Here is a 16,806-nt window from a genome sequence, read left to right as displayed (position 1 = left end):
TTTAAGCCAGCCTCGCTATGAGGGAGTAAGAGGAGAATCTCATGGGGGACAAACAATCAGACATTTATAACCTGCTGCAGAGTTTCTTCCACCTTCTTCTGAATCATCTGGTGCTGTCCGTTGTCAGACTGGATAAAGGGCTCAGACAGTCGTGCAGGTCTGATTCAGTCTGGCAAGTGCAATGTTTGTCATTGACTGCAATGGGAAGTGCAAACGTTCAGCAGTCAGTATTGGAAATAATTAATGTTTCGTAATGTTAAAACAGCTTGGGAGTTGCCTCCAGAAAAGTTCAGATTTTGTCAGTCCCTCTACAAACACATGGGTGAAAAAGAAGTCTTAACGATTGTGTGACCCTACCTGTTAAATAACAGAGAGCTTACAATCCACATTTGAAACTACATGTTTCCAAGCACTTTTTCTGCTTTCACTTTAGAAATCTAGGAATGCTAAGAATGGCCTTCTAAGTTTTTCTAAACGCTTTCCATTTCTTTGTAGAAACTTTAAAAAGGTCACAAACCTACTTTCTCCTCCTTCCTTTTGCAGGCCAACTTCTAATAACCCAAAATGAAAGAAGTAAAGAAGATACTCAATCTCTTATTGCATTATATACAAAAATGACATTAAAAGAACATTATTTAAGTTGTGAAGTCAAGCACACCGAAGCTAAGCAATGTCAGAATTAAGGTTGTGTGTGCAACCTAAATTTGGCTCACTTGTGCATATGCATTATGATCCAGTTGGTAATTGCGCATTGACATAATAGTTTTTCCACAGCATCTCTTTCAGTGCATAGGCAGGACCCCCAAGAGGGCTGAATTAAGCCACAGCAAATCTGGCAGTTCTTGACTTTCAAGTGCTTGACTGTGCAATCTAAATAATGTTCTTTTAACATTTTTGCATGTTATTTCCCATGATTTCTTAAAGGGAAAATGTTAAAAAACCAAACATTCTGTTGTATACAACTCTAACAACCCACCCCTCTCACATCATCACGGTTTGAACTTGAGTACCACAGCACAGCCAGCTTCCTCTTGCATTACAGAACTAACTACATCAGCTGGCATCAAGAGAGCTGTTTTTCCAGTGGGGTAATGAAGAGCTGAGTCTTAGCTGTTGTTAATCGGAAGGAGCCTATGAACGGATTGCTTGTGGGGTAGGGTTCAGTTATTAGGGGAAGTCTTGCCTAGTGTACTCTCATACACTTCCCCACCCCCCTTCATAAAAAATTAAGAGAACTCCATCCTCATCTGGTGCCACTTCAGGGAGAAGAGAGAAATGGGCTGCTGGGCTCAGCACCCCAGCCTGGCCTATGTGCTGGGTCCAGAGGAGGTAGGGAACCCAGTCCCATCTTTTTCTCCACTCCTGCTATAAGTGCACTGTCAGTTCCCAGTTACTTCCCAGCAGCAGCTGCAGCTCTGGCATAAGCCTGGCCTCAGAATGTTTGAGTTTAGTTAATCATTTTGGTAAGTTGCATTAATGCTAGTGTTTTGCAGTGTGCAACAGTGCTACCTACCTGGTCTGGCTTCAGGCTAGCTATGTTCTCAGTTTATTCAGTCAGGTTGTATCTCCTGAGCATCCCAGGAAGGATTAACTGCCATGCTCATGTCTCTTTCTGAGCATAGTTCAATTCCTAAAACGAAAAAGTCCAAAACCAAAAACAGTCCCTTTGCCCACTTTGGGCTATAACTCCCTTGGGCTTTTCCCCTTCAGTGCTAAAAGAAGGACCTTCCTTCAATCCCCCTGCTTCAGAGACTACTGCTGGAACCCATCTCCTTCCTGCACCTCCTCTCATTTGAGCTCTCAGCCCTTTATAGGGATCTGAACCCATCCTAGTTGGGTCTGATAATTGAACCAGATTTGCTTTAAAGGGGATGGCCATCCTTTTGGTGTGACTGTTGAGAAATCAAACAGGATCAGGACATTTCAAAAGCCAAGGTTCTCGCTAACGTTCTTTTAGTTACATTACAAACTTTGTATATTTTGTGGCATACATTGCTATCAGTACATTTAACAGGCAACGAGGAATACGGAACGCTACAACCAATACTCCTGGATAGGACATGTTATTGGCGATAGGAGACTTTAATGTGACATTATGATCAGATTAGATTTCCTAAACTGGAGTAATCTGCAGATTTGGACTAGGTGGAGAACATGAAAAAGGAGAGAGGCAGAAATTTAGTATCCTAAGTAATAACCTGGTGATAACACACTAAGCCAAAGAGGAAGTAGACATGGATATCACCTGATGGGCAAACAAAGAGATTTTGTATCTGAGAACTGCAGATAGAAATCAAGTGTGTTGTTGTGGAGATCAGTTGCGGCTGATATCGGAGAAGACCATGAGTTACTGCTGTGGCTGAAAGCAGTTGAAGTAGTGCCAAAGAACTAAGATCTGTGATGTGGAAAAGTTGAAAGAGCAGATACCAGAAAAGACTAAAAAGAAGCCATGTGGAAAAACATCATGAAAAAAGAAATGAACACTGAAGAGATGTGGAGAAGTGTTTAAAAAATGGGATTATATGAGTGACTGAAATTGTGTTGGGCAACAAAGTCAAAACAAAAAAATCAAGGTGGTAACAGATGAAGTGCTCCTGTCAAGCAGCACGTGTAGGAAGCTGAAGGATAATAAAAAGGAGGATGAAAAAGCTGAGTTCAATAGAAATAAAATGGAAAGCAAAGAGACCTAGGAACAACTGGAGAAGCAAACAGTGTAAATAAGCAGAAGAATATGTGAAGAGAAATTTGACCTGGGTTTTATCGCATGATATGAGAACTAAACCATCAGGCTCTTGATAACTTGCTATAATCCTTCCTGCCAAATGCTATGATAATGTATGATTGTGACAGGTTCGGTCACAGAGACCCCCTTGGGAATGTCACTTGATATGCTGAGATTACCTCTGAGCCCGTTTCCCCTGCCAGCTTGCGACTCCAGAACCCTGGCTTGTTGAGTCAGACATGCTAGCCTGCTGCAGCACAACCCCAGGGTCTGAAATACGCCCCCAAAGCTGTAGTCTTTAACCAAAAACTGCACAGCAGGTCACCTGTCTCCAGCACTCAGATACCCAGTTCCCAATGGGATCCAAACCCCAAATAAATCTGTTTTACTCTGTATAAAGCTTATACAGGGTATACTCCTAAATTGTCCGCCCTCTATAACACTGCTAGAGATGCACAGCTGTTTGCTCCCCTAGGTATTAATCAACTTACTCAGGATTTATCAATAAACGAAAGTGACTTTATTAAATATAAAAAGTAGGATTTAAATAGTTCCAAGTAATGACAAACAGCACAAAGTAAGTCACCAAACAAAACAAAACACAAGTCTAAGCCCAATACGTTAGAAAACTGATTACAGATAATATTTCACCCTCAGAGCTGTTCCCATAAGCTGCTTTCACAGACTGGACTCCTTCCAAGTCTGGGCCCAGTCCTTTCCCTGGTACAGTCCTCATCAGTTCCAGCAGACATCTTAGGTGGAAACTAGGGGTTTGCTCATGACTAGAAGTGTCCTTTGTTCTGTTCCACCCCCTTTTATAGCTTTGGTTCAAGCCAGGAATCATTTGTCTCGCTCTGGGTTCCCACCCCTCCTTCTAAATGGAAAAGCACCAGGTTTAAGATGGATTCCAGTATCATGTGATATGTCCACACGTCCTGTGAGACCCCGTCCATTCTTCCAGGGCTGGCCTGCACGTATACAGTGGAGGCTTGCAGGTAAACAGAGCCATTTACTGTCAGTTGCCCTAGTCAGTGGGAGCCATCAAGATTCTAAACCACACATAATTGCCCACACTTTGCATAATTAGAATAGGACCTCAGAGTTATACCTCATATTCCTAGTTTCAGATACAAGAATGATACATTCATACAAACAGGATGAACACACTCAATTGTAAGCTTTGTAATGATACCTTACAGGAGACCTTTTGCATAAAGCATATTCCAGTTACATATAAAACGTTTTTATAAAGCATATGGAGTGCAGTGTCAGAATGGTGTTCCTGAAAAATTGATTAAGGTGATAGAAAACATCTACTGTAAGTCAGTGAGTACAATGGGAGTAGAAAACTGAGGGAGTGGTCAGGACAACTGTAGGAGTGAGACAAGGATGCACACTATTACCAGATTTGTTTGGCTTGGTACTAGAACCAATAATGGCTGTAGCACTAAGATGGAAATGGGAGGAGTGACGTTATGGGGTAAGACCATGCATAATCTGAGATTCATAGATGATATTGACCAAGAAGGATTTACAGAGAATGATGACGAGGTAGACCAGGAAAGTAGAAAATTTAGCTTGAAGATCAGCATGGGGAAGACAAAAACGTGGCCTTTGGAAGACAAGAGAAGGAGGTAAAGATCAAACTCTGAGACGACAAGAACAAGTGGAAAAAACGTTTGTACTTTGGAGGGCTAGTATCGAAGAATGAAAATGGTGAAGATGACATAAGAGGAGGAGTCAGAGTAGCTGCTATTCCATTGGAAAAATTCAGAAAGCTCGGGAAGAATAAAGACATTGAGAAAAACAAAAATTAGTGTATATGAGACAACTGTCATGCCACTACTAATGTGTGAGTTGGAATGCTGGAATGTGAGGAAAGGCAAGGAATGAAAAAGTTTGACAGCAGAAATGAACTGGCTCAGGGGACACCTGAGAGTTAGGAAATGGCTAGGGCAACTTAACACTTACCAAAGATTCAAGAAAGATTACTGCAATTGTTTGGAAGTGTGTCAAGAGTGGACCCAGAGATGATACTATACTTGGTGATACATACCAGAGTGCAAGGAACTAGAAATAGAGGAAGACCAAGGATTCTTTGAATGTAATTGAAGAATGGCATAGAAAAAAAAGGTTTAAAGATGAATGGAACTGAAACTGGCAAAAGATCAAAAGGGATGGATAGACTTAATTTGGCCCCGTCATCACTTTAGAGTTAATGGATGGGAATCAAAGACGAAGACAAAGACCGGATGTTACATCTGGCATCTGAGATGCCACCGTTATTTCCAATTAAAAGCATAAGGCAATCTGAGGTTCCTCGGATCCCAAGGTGTGGTATCTGTTGCAAATATTTACTCTTTTATGGCAACCACTATGCATCTAACTGGCCACGTGAGTGCAGATTTGATTTCCATGAGCAGATGTGGTCCTTCCACACACAGATTAGGAACACACAATTGTACATGCCTGTCTTTGAAAATCAGGCTCTGATCTCCTTACCCATCTGCAAAATGAGAATAAATAATATCTACCTTGCAGGGTGCTGAGAGTCCAACCAGAGCGCCTTTAGATCCTTGGACATAGAGAGTAGTCTTACTGCCTTTGCCCTTGTCTTACCCTTTCCTCATCCTCTCCCTGTGTTGTTCTGGCCTTAACTTAGATTCTGAGCTCTTCTGGGGAGGGGAACCCATCTTTGTTCTGTAAAGTGCCATGCAGCTCTATAACTCTTTGTAAATAATATTAAAAAGGGGGAAGGTTTTTTTTTGCAAAGGGATACATTCCATCTTAGTTTTAAATTTTGATTAAAAAGTACTGAAGGATTTGACCAAAGCTAAATTTACATAGTTGCTTGTCCACTTTTACAACAATGGATAGATCTGCTTTTCAAAGCTTGGATCCAGATCTTGATTCAGGTTTCAACTTCCTCATAGCTGGGAAGGATTTGGATTAGCTGTTTGAGTATTATAAGAAGTAAAAGTGTTGCACAGCGCAGCCATTCTCTTTTGCTATGTTTGCATGCAAACTCCATATAAAAGACTTCAGTGAGATTGAAGACACTTTTTGCTTCCAGTATGGTCATGCTGTGCTGATGATCACGCTCCACAGAGAATTTTTCCTCTACTATGAACTGATTTTTCATATAGCAGAAGAAGTGAAGATAATATATGGACCTGTCCTGAGTTTTGAAGCTCGTTCTTCAAGGTATCTACCTTCTAGATTTTAAATTCCCTTGAAAGCCAGGGTAAACTTATCTGAAACAATTTTTAAAGAATGCGCATGGGTGCTTGAAAACAAGCAAAGGAAAGTGACCTGCTTTTTTTTACCTGAGGTTGCATATTTTAAATCCTTGCCTTGTGTTGTCACTTTTCTGAAATGATTCTACCTATCTCTGTCCATCTTCCTACTTTTGCAGCATGCCTCTGATTGTTGATTTGCTAGACAGCAAGGAGTTGCTGGAGACTTGCATTGATGAGCCTGTTGCTAGTTTGACAGCAGGAGTTCCAGAAGAGGCAGATCTTAGCTTTGTTCCTCCTGGCACAAAGGAGACAGCTGCTGAAAAAATAGATCCTGCTGGTAAGGAAACTTCCTGAATTATTGCCATTATCATCCCATACAGAGACACTGATGGAATTATTGCGATGACTGAGAACATTTCCTCCAAAATCCCAAAAGAGACTGCAGATATGACAAACTACATATATAGGGATCACTTTGCTCAGCACTGAAATACAGCCACCTCCTGAATATAATATAGGGACTGTTTTAATAGTACACAGCAATATTGTACTGTAGTTCAGAAACAAAAATTTAAGTATCACTGACAATAGTGGCGAAAGGTCTTGGTAGATAGAACATGCTGTATAGCTATATTGATGATTCCAGTAAAAAATACATTTCAAGATTCAGACACAGCAAAAATACTACTGGTATGTTTACCACACCCTGCATTTCCAACCATATTGTGTGCTGATTGCATCAGGATTTATAATCCTGATCGTACGTGATCCAAGATGTCATTACTAGAATCATGGTATTCCTACTGGTGTATCTGTCTTCCTTAGGTACTTAAATAGCTCCCATTACCTTAGTGTCTCAGTGCCTCACATTTTCAATGTATTTATCATCACAAAACCCCTGTGAGGTAGAGAAGTGCTGTTATGCCTGTTTTACAGATAGGGAACTGAGGCACAAACAGATTAAATGACTTGTCCAAGGTTTCACAGGAAGTCTGGCTGAGAAGGGAGTTTGAACCTGGATCTGCTGAGCTTGAGAGTCAGTGGTTTTGGCTGGGAGCAATTTATTTCTCAAATCAAGTATGTATGAGTGCAGAACTAAGAGAAAGTATAATGGTTCTTTACAGAACATGTGAGATAACCCATAAATGGTATAAATAAACTCTCTCTTCTGAGGCGCTACTTTTGTACTTGCAAATAATTCTTGAGACACAGATTCACTTACCTTCCCACACTTGCACTGAACTTTGTGCTAGTACGAGACTCCCTCTCTTTTCGATTCAGCGCATACAGACCAGTCCATGGAAGTTAAATTGTTCAAGTGTAAACAGGTAGCTTTATTTCATACTGGCCCAGATAGCTTGATCTTCTGATAATTTGCGGTCAGCAGGGGTAAAGGTAAAATGCCAGATAACCCCATAGCTGCACTAACAGGGCCTTGGGTTGTCTCTGCCATCTTTTTCAGCATTCGAAGACACGTTGAAACTGAAACATCTGGAGACGGAACCCAGCCCAGTGCCAGCGCCCTGCTCCAGCATAAACATCAATATCAATAAACAGGTACTCAGGTTGCATTCCTGAAAGTTGCTGAGTGTGTTGTGATGGTTTTGAGAACCCTTTTGCTTTCTGGTTAATGTGTCCCACTTGTTTGAAAATGTCTGTAAGTGATGGAGACACAAGAAAATCAAATGCATATACTTTGTTTTATAGACTGTTTTGCAAGATAAGTGAATAATTTCTGCTGGAAATTAGCTAAGGACTAGATTTGCAAAGGTTTTGTAAATGCCTAAATATGTAGATAGATGCCTAGTGGGATTATCAAAAGTGCCTAGACACCTAACTGTGTATGCAAATTGTGCACAATCTAGTCCACTTCTCAATTTCATACAAGGACTGAGTGGAGGGAGAGAGTTAGTTTTTTTTTACCTTTTAGTCTATTTTATTGTTTCCATTATACTTCTCAATCCAATACACAACAAAGCATACACTATAACAAGAGTTACTTAAATTCCTTGAAAAAACTCATATTGATTTCAGTAGGGTCAGGATTTCACTCCCTGCACCTCATGTTCACCATTAGCAAAATATTATTTTTTTATTATGTGGGAACAATAACTTGATCTTTGATGGGAGATCACTTCTGTTAAATAACGTATATTTATCAGTCCTTTGAATGGATATTTAGTGCAGGTTTCACTGTGCTTATTTTCTTTACAGGAGAGTTGTGCATCTTAATTCATTAATATCAATAATGCCCTCAGAGCAAATATGAGAAAAGGTGCTATGGGGGGCAGGGCATGGGGCCATGGTGTGTAAAGCATTAGCCTAATAAAAAGTATTTATAAACAGACAGATCACCTAGAATAAAATGTGACATGTCTGGTGACATCCTTTGCCCATAACAGTCCCACAGGCCCATTGGGATTTCCCAAGAATTTGGGTTAGTTTTCCCTTCAGATGCTCCTACAAAGCAATCTGATTAAAAGCAACTCAGCCTTCTCCCCCTTGTGTTACAAACCCAAGATACTCGCTGTATTTTGAATAGGAAGAGAAGGCAAAACAACACACACTACACCACAGAATTAGCCCAGGAGGGCTAAAGGTTTGATCTACCTCCCATTGAAGTCCGTGGGGTTTTCTCTTTCAGTTAAGTTGGCTCAGAATCTGTTAAAAGATTTAGAGAAGTACATGTGTAGGTTGAATTGCGTGACTGCTGAGCCCATTTCTACGTTTCTTCCCATTTTTGAGAAACGTCTGTTGCTTCTGTATGCTCATAGCTACCGAGTATTGTGTTCATATGTCTCCTTTAAGGGCTGACAACTGGGATGCCTTGGGTACCTTTCTGTTTGGCGACTGCATTACAAAGATTACCAAATCTCTAAGAAGATTAGTGGGTAGCTGTGGATCTTATTATGCCGAATGTAAACAAAGGCAAATGAACACAATTTATTTCAGAATATCGTGATTTGTTCATCTCCCTGTTGGCTTTAAACAAAGAGGGAAACAATTCCGTAGATTAAATCAAGAGAGAATAGAATGAAACCCTCTGTTCATAGTGTTAAATTGTGGCTATGGTAAACTAAACACACTGAGACTCATATGATGAGTTAGTCTAACAAACAGATGCCTGTACCGTACAGCCCTGATTATGCATATGTCACAGAGGACACTGAATAACTTTGGATAATGGAAGTTCTGGATAATCAAAATAATTTTCAGTTTAATAGTTACTGGGCAATATATTGCTGTTTAGATAATGGAGTTTTGCACACCTGAGGTCTAGATAATTAAGGATGAATTATACTACGACTACTTAGTTTTGTAAGCAAAGACTCCTATCAGTAAGGACCTGCGGATGACCTTCTAAAACTGATCATTGTGAAATTGTAGGATGTAAACTCTATTTGAATCAGTATTTTTCCTCTAGTAGAAAAGGAGAAAGTTGTTTGGCTAAAGCTTTTCAAGCTATGCTGACTCTAAGCAAGTGGTAATTTGAGAATGATGGTTAAAAACAAAAAGAGCTAGAGATTGTTTGAGGTGGTCAATTTTGAGCTGGACAGAAATTGCAAGGTCACTTAGAGGGTCACAGCTCATAGATCAAATGTTTCTCATGAAATGATTCCCAAAATGGTGACCTAAGAACAATAGTTAAAACCAGTTTGGGACTTGCCCCCTCTTGGTTTTAAACCTACTGTTTTTGAAAGCTATTTCAAAAAATCCTGTGTATCTCTAATACATAAAATGTATTACAAAATGCATATGTACAAATAATGGACCTGATCCTGCAAGCAGTCCCATTGTTATCATCTACTCTGCTCATGTGATAAAGAGTTGCGGTACCTGTTCCTGTCAGACTAGTTATAAACTGCCACAGTGTATTACTATAAAGAGAAATAATTAAACTAAAATCTTAAAGCTAACTTTATTTTTTATTCTTTCATTATCCCAGCTATTTCTCTTTCTGTGTTTTTTGCTTGCTGATTTCAGCATGCTGTGTCATTTTATCTTTGTAATAATATGTAAAATATCTCCAGTTTTGTTTTAGCTTGCTGGAATGTAGCAGGCAAGAGATTGTAAGAAGCATGACAAATTGCATTGTCAACAGAATGGGTCAGTAGTTCTCTGCTTGTGAAAGCAAAGCAGTGTCTTGTACCAGTGAGCAAAGGTACTTCACCAAATGCCAGTGAATTGTTCATCAGCTGTTAGCTGAAAAACTTGAACGTTCTCTTCTAAAGATCAGAGCTTGTCTCTGAGTATCATCTCTAGACAATTCCAGATTTACATCCACTCTTGATTGGTTCTTTGGTAGGGAAATATCTACTTCTCAATCGGTCCCCTTAGAAAGGGCAGAATCTATCTGGAATAAAAATTTGCAAATGTGGAATGAATGGCTTTATTCTTCCAAGCCAGTTGCTGGAGTTTCATAGCTGCTCGCTGCCAAACTTTGTTTGAATGGAAGCACATAACTGTCATTCCCAAGCTTTTGACTAGCACATTGGACAAATCTCAGGAGCCTAACAAAGGAGAGCAATTAGTTCTTCAATACACTTTCATCAGCTTCTAGAATGAAATGAATAGTGAAACCTAGCCCTAGTTCCTGAGTAATGTGTTTATTCCCGAGGTGGTTTTTTGGGGTTTCTTAGTCTTGTGCTACTTAAACTATCATAAAAAAAAGTGGAAAAGTTATTTGACAGTGTGGACGTACCAGACTCTGGGAGATTTTTTCAAAGGTACCAAAAGCAAATAAGTGCCAAGCTCTCATTCAGAGTCAATGGGATTTAGTTTCCTAATTCTAATTTGTGCCTTTGAAGATCACCCCCTCTGTCATTACACTGCAGTGTTTGTATAGTCTTCAGATGTAATTTGATGTATTATAGATACAATTTATAGAACAGATACCCACTAATGAACAAACAGTTAGTCTAAGCGTATTCCAGTAGGCAGGAACAATGAGAACTGCCATGGACCTGGGATATTTACAAACCTGCAGAGTTAGGTGTCTTTGCCAACTACCCAAATTAAGTGTCATGTGCCAAATACTTATCCCCCACCATTTCGTTAAACACAGAATAAAACTGGTGCAGGGAGATGTCTGTTAATCTGAATAGAAATAGTTTCGTGGCATTAAAAGAAAATCAACAACAAGTTTTCATTTAAATATTTCCCCAACAATGTTGGGAACCTAAACACATGCTACTGCATGAGAACCCGAAAGTGACTGGGCTAGATTCACTGTCCATACTGAGGAAACTGCAACAAAAATAAACCACAGAATAGTGAAAAGTAAATAATATGTGTTTATATATATATATATTTAGTTTTAATAATCAAAGTTATTGTAGCACCACTGGAAAATGAATTGTAGAAATTCCATACTATAATACCGATTGAGAGTCTCTAGATTTTTTGTAATTCCAATGTTTCCTGCAGAATGTAAATCTTTCGTTTATAAAACAATCTGGTTGCAGCAATAACCTTTTAAATGTGAACCAGTGCAGAGAAGATGTAGTGAGTCTGCAGACATACTTGGGGTCAGATTTTGAAAAGAGCTCAACTCTGATTTAAGCATTATGAGTGCTGAACATGAGGCAGCTCCCACTAAAAACAATAGGAGCTGCTGGATGCTGAGCATGTTAGAACTTCTCGCCCCATTTGTGGATGATATGCACTTTAGAAAATTTGGCCCTTAATTGTTAGCTCAGAGAGATCAGAAATGTCTCCTGTTCTTTTGAGTGTGATGTTAATTCTGAAACCCAGTGTGGTTGGATTAATTTGTAAGGATATTCCATAGCAATAAGGTTGGAATGACATTTATTAGAGACTTTATTCTGTTGAAATCAAAGCAGTGAAGGAATCAGTACGACGACCATATATGTGATTATTTTACTTGCTGCTTCTGGCAAATATTGACCATTGTATCCACAAAACAGTCTAACTAGGGCTGGAAAATTATGTAAAGATGCTGCAAATATCTGAATATTTTAACTTTTTTTCCCTTTGGCCCTCCACTTAGCACTCAGCAAGAGTGGGCAGTAGGGAAGATATAGAGAGAGAGACTGAGGAGAGAAGGATAGATCTCAAGGATATGGGGAGAATTAATGGGGAAGGTTAATGATTTGTTACAATATAAAAGCTTGGTTTTGTTAAACTATTCCATAAAGTTATAAACTATCCACTAAATATTTTAATAGCATTTCATATATTTAGTGTGAATGTGTCTCCCCCCCCCCCAAAAAAAAAATTTCTTTTGCCCATAATTATTGGCAACAATTAAAAACACCCTATTTTACATTGACAGTAGCCCTGTAAGGTTGGACCAACTTTTGCCTTTGGGGATTGCTGACTTAGGCCAATATTTTTAAATCTGTGTGCCTAAAGTAAGGCTTATAAATCCATACTTGGACACCTAAATAAGTGGTCTGATTCTCAAAAGAACTGAACATCCAGCAGCTCTCACTGAAAATCTTCGTTTGTAATTCCAGTTAATTGACAAGGCTAAGAGTGAAGGAGGGATGTCAGTCAGCAGTGAAGAGGTTACCCTTCTCTTGTTGTCTTTGGTGATGAGCATGCATAGTTTAAAAAAAAATGCTATCTGCATACAAGCTGATAAGCTAAAATACTGCTCTTTCTATGCACACCAACAGCTCCTCTGGCTTCAGTGGGATTTCTCCTGTGTTTAAGGCCTGCAGTATTTTGGCAATATGTTGAGCACTGTAGGGGGAGAAGATTTGCCTAACGAAGAATCAGTCTTGCTTATCAAGTGACTAAATATATGATGAGGAACATAGGGCTCTGGAACTTCCCCCGCTGAGTCGCATCCTGAAGAGAAGGGTCATAAGGTTTAGTTTCCACTCAGTTGATTAGCATCTGTCACTAATCAAATAGCAGTTAGCAGATTGAAAACTTGATTAACACTTTGCAATTAAGAAAAATAGTACATATAATCAAAAAAACTGTTGTAGAATAGATATTGTAGATTTTGACTGATCTCAGTGTGTGTCTGACTAGTACTTTACTTCTGAAGTAATTTAGTGAGAAAAGTATTGTGATAGCCTTGTCTGTCTGTCTGGTTAGTCTAATATACTACTGGAGTCTAAGGAAAAAAATCTCTTGAAGCTGCATTTGGGAGCAAATGTTCAGCTGCCTACTTAGGATAAATTGATTTAAGATGGTAGGTACCTTATTTACATTAATAGGATTTAAAACTGAATTAAAAACCCCATCCAGTTGCTAGGTGAGTAATTCCATATGGTTCCACTCACCAGAGTGACATAATGTGGAAAGTTGTGCATTGCTCATGTTAATTCTTAGCTCCTGGTTTTCAAAAGCCTTTATATTTGTACAAAGCATTATGTGCACAGGGTTGTAGAAACAGATCTGTGCCAAGATGCTATTAGTAAAACACATCATTTTTCTCATGATAGGCTTTAGAATGGTTAGCACATTTCATATTGAGAGTATTTTGTAAGCACCAAGGCCTTGATCCTGCATGTCCTTGTGTATTGTCCAGTATTGTGCACAAGGGCTCTGCTCCACAAGGCAAACAGACGCTGCACATAATACAAGTAAGGTTAAGCACCAGGCACAATCCTCTGCACTGAGCAGTGGGTGAGTCTAACACTCCCATTGTGCACCTACTCCCTTATTCACTTATGCAAGGTGGAGAAGAGCTGGGTGGGGCTAACAAATGACTAAGGAGACATGGGCTGAAACATGTTTCTCAACATGGTAATGAAGAACTTCACTCAGTGCTCCCCCGAAGTCTCACTGCTGTTATTAGTCAGGAGGTGTAACTATGTGGCCTTGCAGCAGTATGCTCATTATTACAGGATCAGTCTCCCATGCTGTCCGCCTTTTGCATACTGCATCTTGCCTGGCTTTAAATGCAACCCTCAACCCCTGTGCTGTGTAGGATCAGATCCCTGCTAGTTAACCCTTTAACTACTACTTTACAATCACGTTTCAAAACCACGTCAGAAATTGTTTCTCTGTTGTTTGAATATTTGCCTTTTCTGATTTTTTTTACACACTGAAGCCTTGCTGTTTAACGTTGGGTGTTGATGTTTTTGGACTCAGCCCAGCCCAGGTTTTCTCATGGAGGGGATGCTCCTAATGAACATTTTCCATTTCTAGGATGAGGTGGTGAAGTTGACAGATAAATGTCTCAATAACACAATTGAGAGCCCAGTAACAACATCAGAGCGTCTTCCTGCAGACATAAAGAGCAACATCCTGAAGGCCCAGGCAGAGGCAGTGCACAAGGTACATACTTTGCTCAGAAAGATTATGCCATTCTCAGGTGTTCCCCTTAGGACTGGCTAGATGGTACACCATCAAGAAGCCTCAATTAACCCTCTGCTTGAGTTTGACTCTCTTGATACTCTTCTGTCCTGGAGAGGCTGCTGTATGGGACTAGTCTTTAGGTATGAAGGCTCTGTGTAACTAGGGGGTGAAACAGTGGCAGAGTGGAACTGCCCTCTGACCTTCAGAGGGAGATACACTGACCACTCTGCCGGCCTTGGCCCTTAATGGGGTCCCTCTCAGCATATTCCAGCTTTTCCTTTCAACAGAGATAAGGATCTAAATAAGTTTGGTGCTTGCACTGCTAGCAGATGTATTAAGAAGTGTTAATTGTTCCTTGGAGGACCTGGCTGGATTGTTTTACATTAGCACTGAGGTTTTCATAAGAAAAAAATAATTGACTGTGCTTTGTTTGAATAGCAGACACATGGCTCACTCTCCCGTTGGGAAGGGAAACTTCAGACTTTTCCATGAGTGTCTAAAGTGACACAAAGATGGAGTTAAATTTTGGAAACTTATTTTCGTGTTCATTTCCTTTTAGATCACGAGAGAGGATAGCATGTTGGACAACAAGAAAGCCAGTATTCACGATGCCACTGCCAGGTACTGCATAGGCTGGAGGAAAGAAGCAGCATGCTCACGTGACCTGAGCACAGAACTGGGAGTCTGGGGTGCTGGAGGCATACTCCTGATAATGATTCTTACCAGTGATTTAGAACAAGTGATTGAGGTCCACCTATGAAAAGAGGACAATTTAAGTTTCCACATCTGTTAATTTAGCATCTTATAAGGTTTAATTCTTTAATATGTGTAAAGCACTTCAAAGCAAAACATCACTATGCAGTGTACTTGCTAAGTGTTGTTTGTTATGTACAAGATAATTCAGATACTCAATCTGAGCTTTCCATCTTTTTTTCCTTAACCCATTAATGGCATTACCTTTTTTTAGGTAATTTAGCATGGTGAAAGTTGCTACCTGGGCAGTTTGAGGCACTGAAGTCATATCCTGCTACACAGAACATTGCCCCACTAGAGTATTTCAGCTCTGTCCTAGGGTACAGAGGGTAATTTAGTCTCCATTGCTTACTTTTTGGCCACACTGCTTAGAGTGCCAGCAATGGGATCACTTACAATGGAGTTTATATAAAGCGAACACGTGTGTGCAAAAAACTAGCACTGACAACTCATTTCACACAAGTCATTGCTGGGGCTGGCTGGATTTGACTAGGTACATAGAGGTTAAAGCAATAACTTGGTGACAAGTTATCTGAGAGAATCATGTGGCAGGCCCCAAAACATTTGCATAGGCAAGTAACTGAAAAGAGGTTGGTTTAGCAGGGAAGAAAATGTCTTTCTCCTGAGGATGGATAAAGAACCGGCAATGAGGAGTTGTACCTGTTCCTTTTTGCAGTGTCATCCTGATCTCAGGGAAAGCACAGACCAGCCTCCTGGCAACCAACCCACTATTTCAGGAATCAAGAGAAGTGCTGAAAGAAATCCCTGCCTCAAATGCCTTCCTTCCGTAAGTGCTCTGGGAAGGAATGTTACTGGGATAAGGAAACAGCTCAGCAATTACCCTGGGAAAGATGAGAAACAGCTGTTAGCTAGCAGGATGAACACTTCTTCACCAATGGGGGGAGGAGGAGAAAAGCTAGGCTGGCTTCATCTGCTGACTTTTCTTTATCACACACTCACTATGGTCTTCAGAGTGCATGAAAATAAATGGCAACAGAGCAGAATGATGCAGCAGGGATATGCAGAAATTGTTGTTCTTAATATTCTCTTTTATGCTTGTGTAATTTGCCTGTTAAAATTTTTAAAATCAAATAAATAGCTAAAAGGAATTTGATCAAGGAAGTGCAGTCAAAAACATACCAAAAGAGAATAGGAAATACAAGTGTGTTTGAGGTTTTTTAGATTGCAGTGAGAGCAGGGTATTTTTAGAGTAAACATCCCCATATGTATCTAAACACAAAAGCAGTGCCTGAGAACTGATTGGGAAAGAGAGTGAAATTAAGCAAGCTAGGAACGAGCACCAGCCCTGGAGTTAGGAGGCCTGGATTCTATTCCTGCTCTGACAGTGACTCACTGAATGGCTTTGAAGGAATCATGCCTCAATGTTCCCATCTGTAAAATGGGGATTAATGCTTACCCGCCATAAAAAAGTACTTAGAGATCTATGGATGAAAAGGGCTAAAAATGGTCATTACTGGTTTTATTTGCAGGCCTTTCTCTGGCACTCGGCTCTGTAGCATGTGAGCCACTCAGTCAAATTAATTTATCCTCACAACCCACCTGTGAAGCCAAGGAAGTATTATTCCCATTTTATAGATGAGGTACCTAGGCTCAGAGAGAGAGAGAGTGAGTGTCCTACTCATGATCAGACAGGATGTCTGTAAATGAGTGGGATGAGAACACAAATTCCCGGTCCAGTGCCTAAACCACATAACCTTTTTCTTCCAGTAGACTTAAGTTAAACTCTGACAGTCGTTGGTCCTCCAGTGCCTAGAGAGCATCACCTGTGCTAAGTAATCACTAGTTTAACTA

General features: G+C 40.0%; 1 protein-coding gene across 6 annotated transcripts in view; it reads left to right on the top strand.

Annotated features, from left to right (window-relative positions):
- Positions 1 to 16,806, top strand: part of EPB41L5 (erythrocyte membrane protein band 4.1 like 5) — an 89,149-nt gene that overhangs the window by 54,677 nt on the left and 17,666 nt on the right. For 4 of the 6 annotated variants that reach the window (XM_030580883.1, XM_030580882.1, XM_030580884.1 and 1 more), the window contains exons 17-21: positions 6,138 to 6,298; positions 7,424 to 7,518; positions 14,092 to 14,220; positions 14,801 to 14,862; positions 15,671 to 15,781. In XM_030580883.1, the coding sequence (XP_030436743.1) occupies positions 6,138 to 6,298; positions 7,424 to 7,518; positions 14,092 to 14,220; positions 14,801 to 14,862; positions 15,671 to 15,781 (558 nt within the window). Of the gene's footprint in view, positions 1 to 6,137; positions 6,299 to 7,423; positions 7,519 to 14,091; positions 14,221 to 14,800; positions 14,863 to 15,670; positions 15,782 to 16,806 lie in introns of those variants that run through there. The other 2 variants (XM_030580886.1, XM_030580888.1) reach the window with 2 other exon arrangements.

This window comes from Gopherus evgoodei, chromosome 11 (assembly GCF_007399415.2).
Source record: "Gopherus evgoodei ecotype Sinaloan lineage chromosome 11, rGopEvg1_v1.p, whole genome shotgun sequence".
NCBI lineage: Eukaryota > Metazoa > Chordata > Testudines > Testudinidae > Gopherus > Gopherus evgoodei.
Note: the sequence above shows the minus strand (reverse complement) of the source record. Positions and strands in the feature narration are given on the sequence as shown.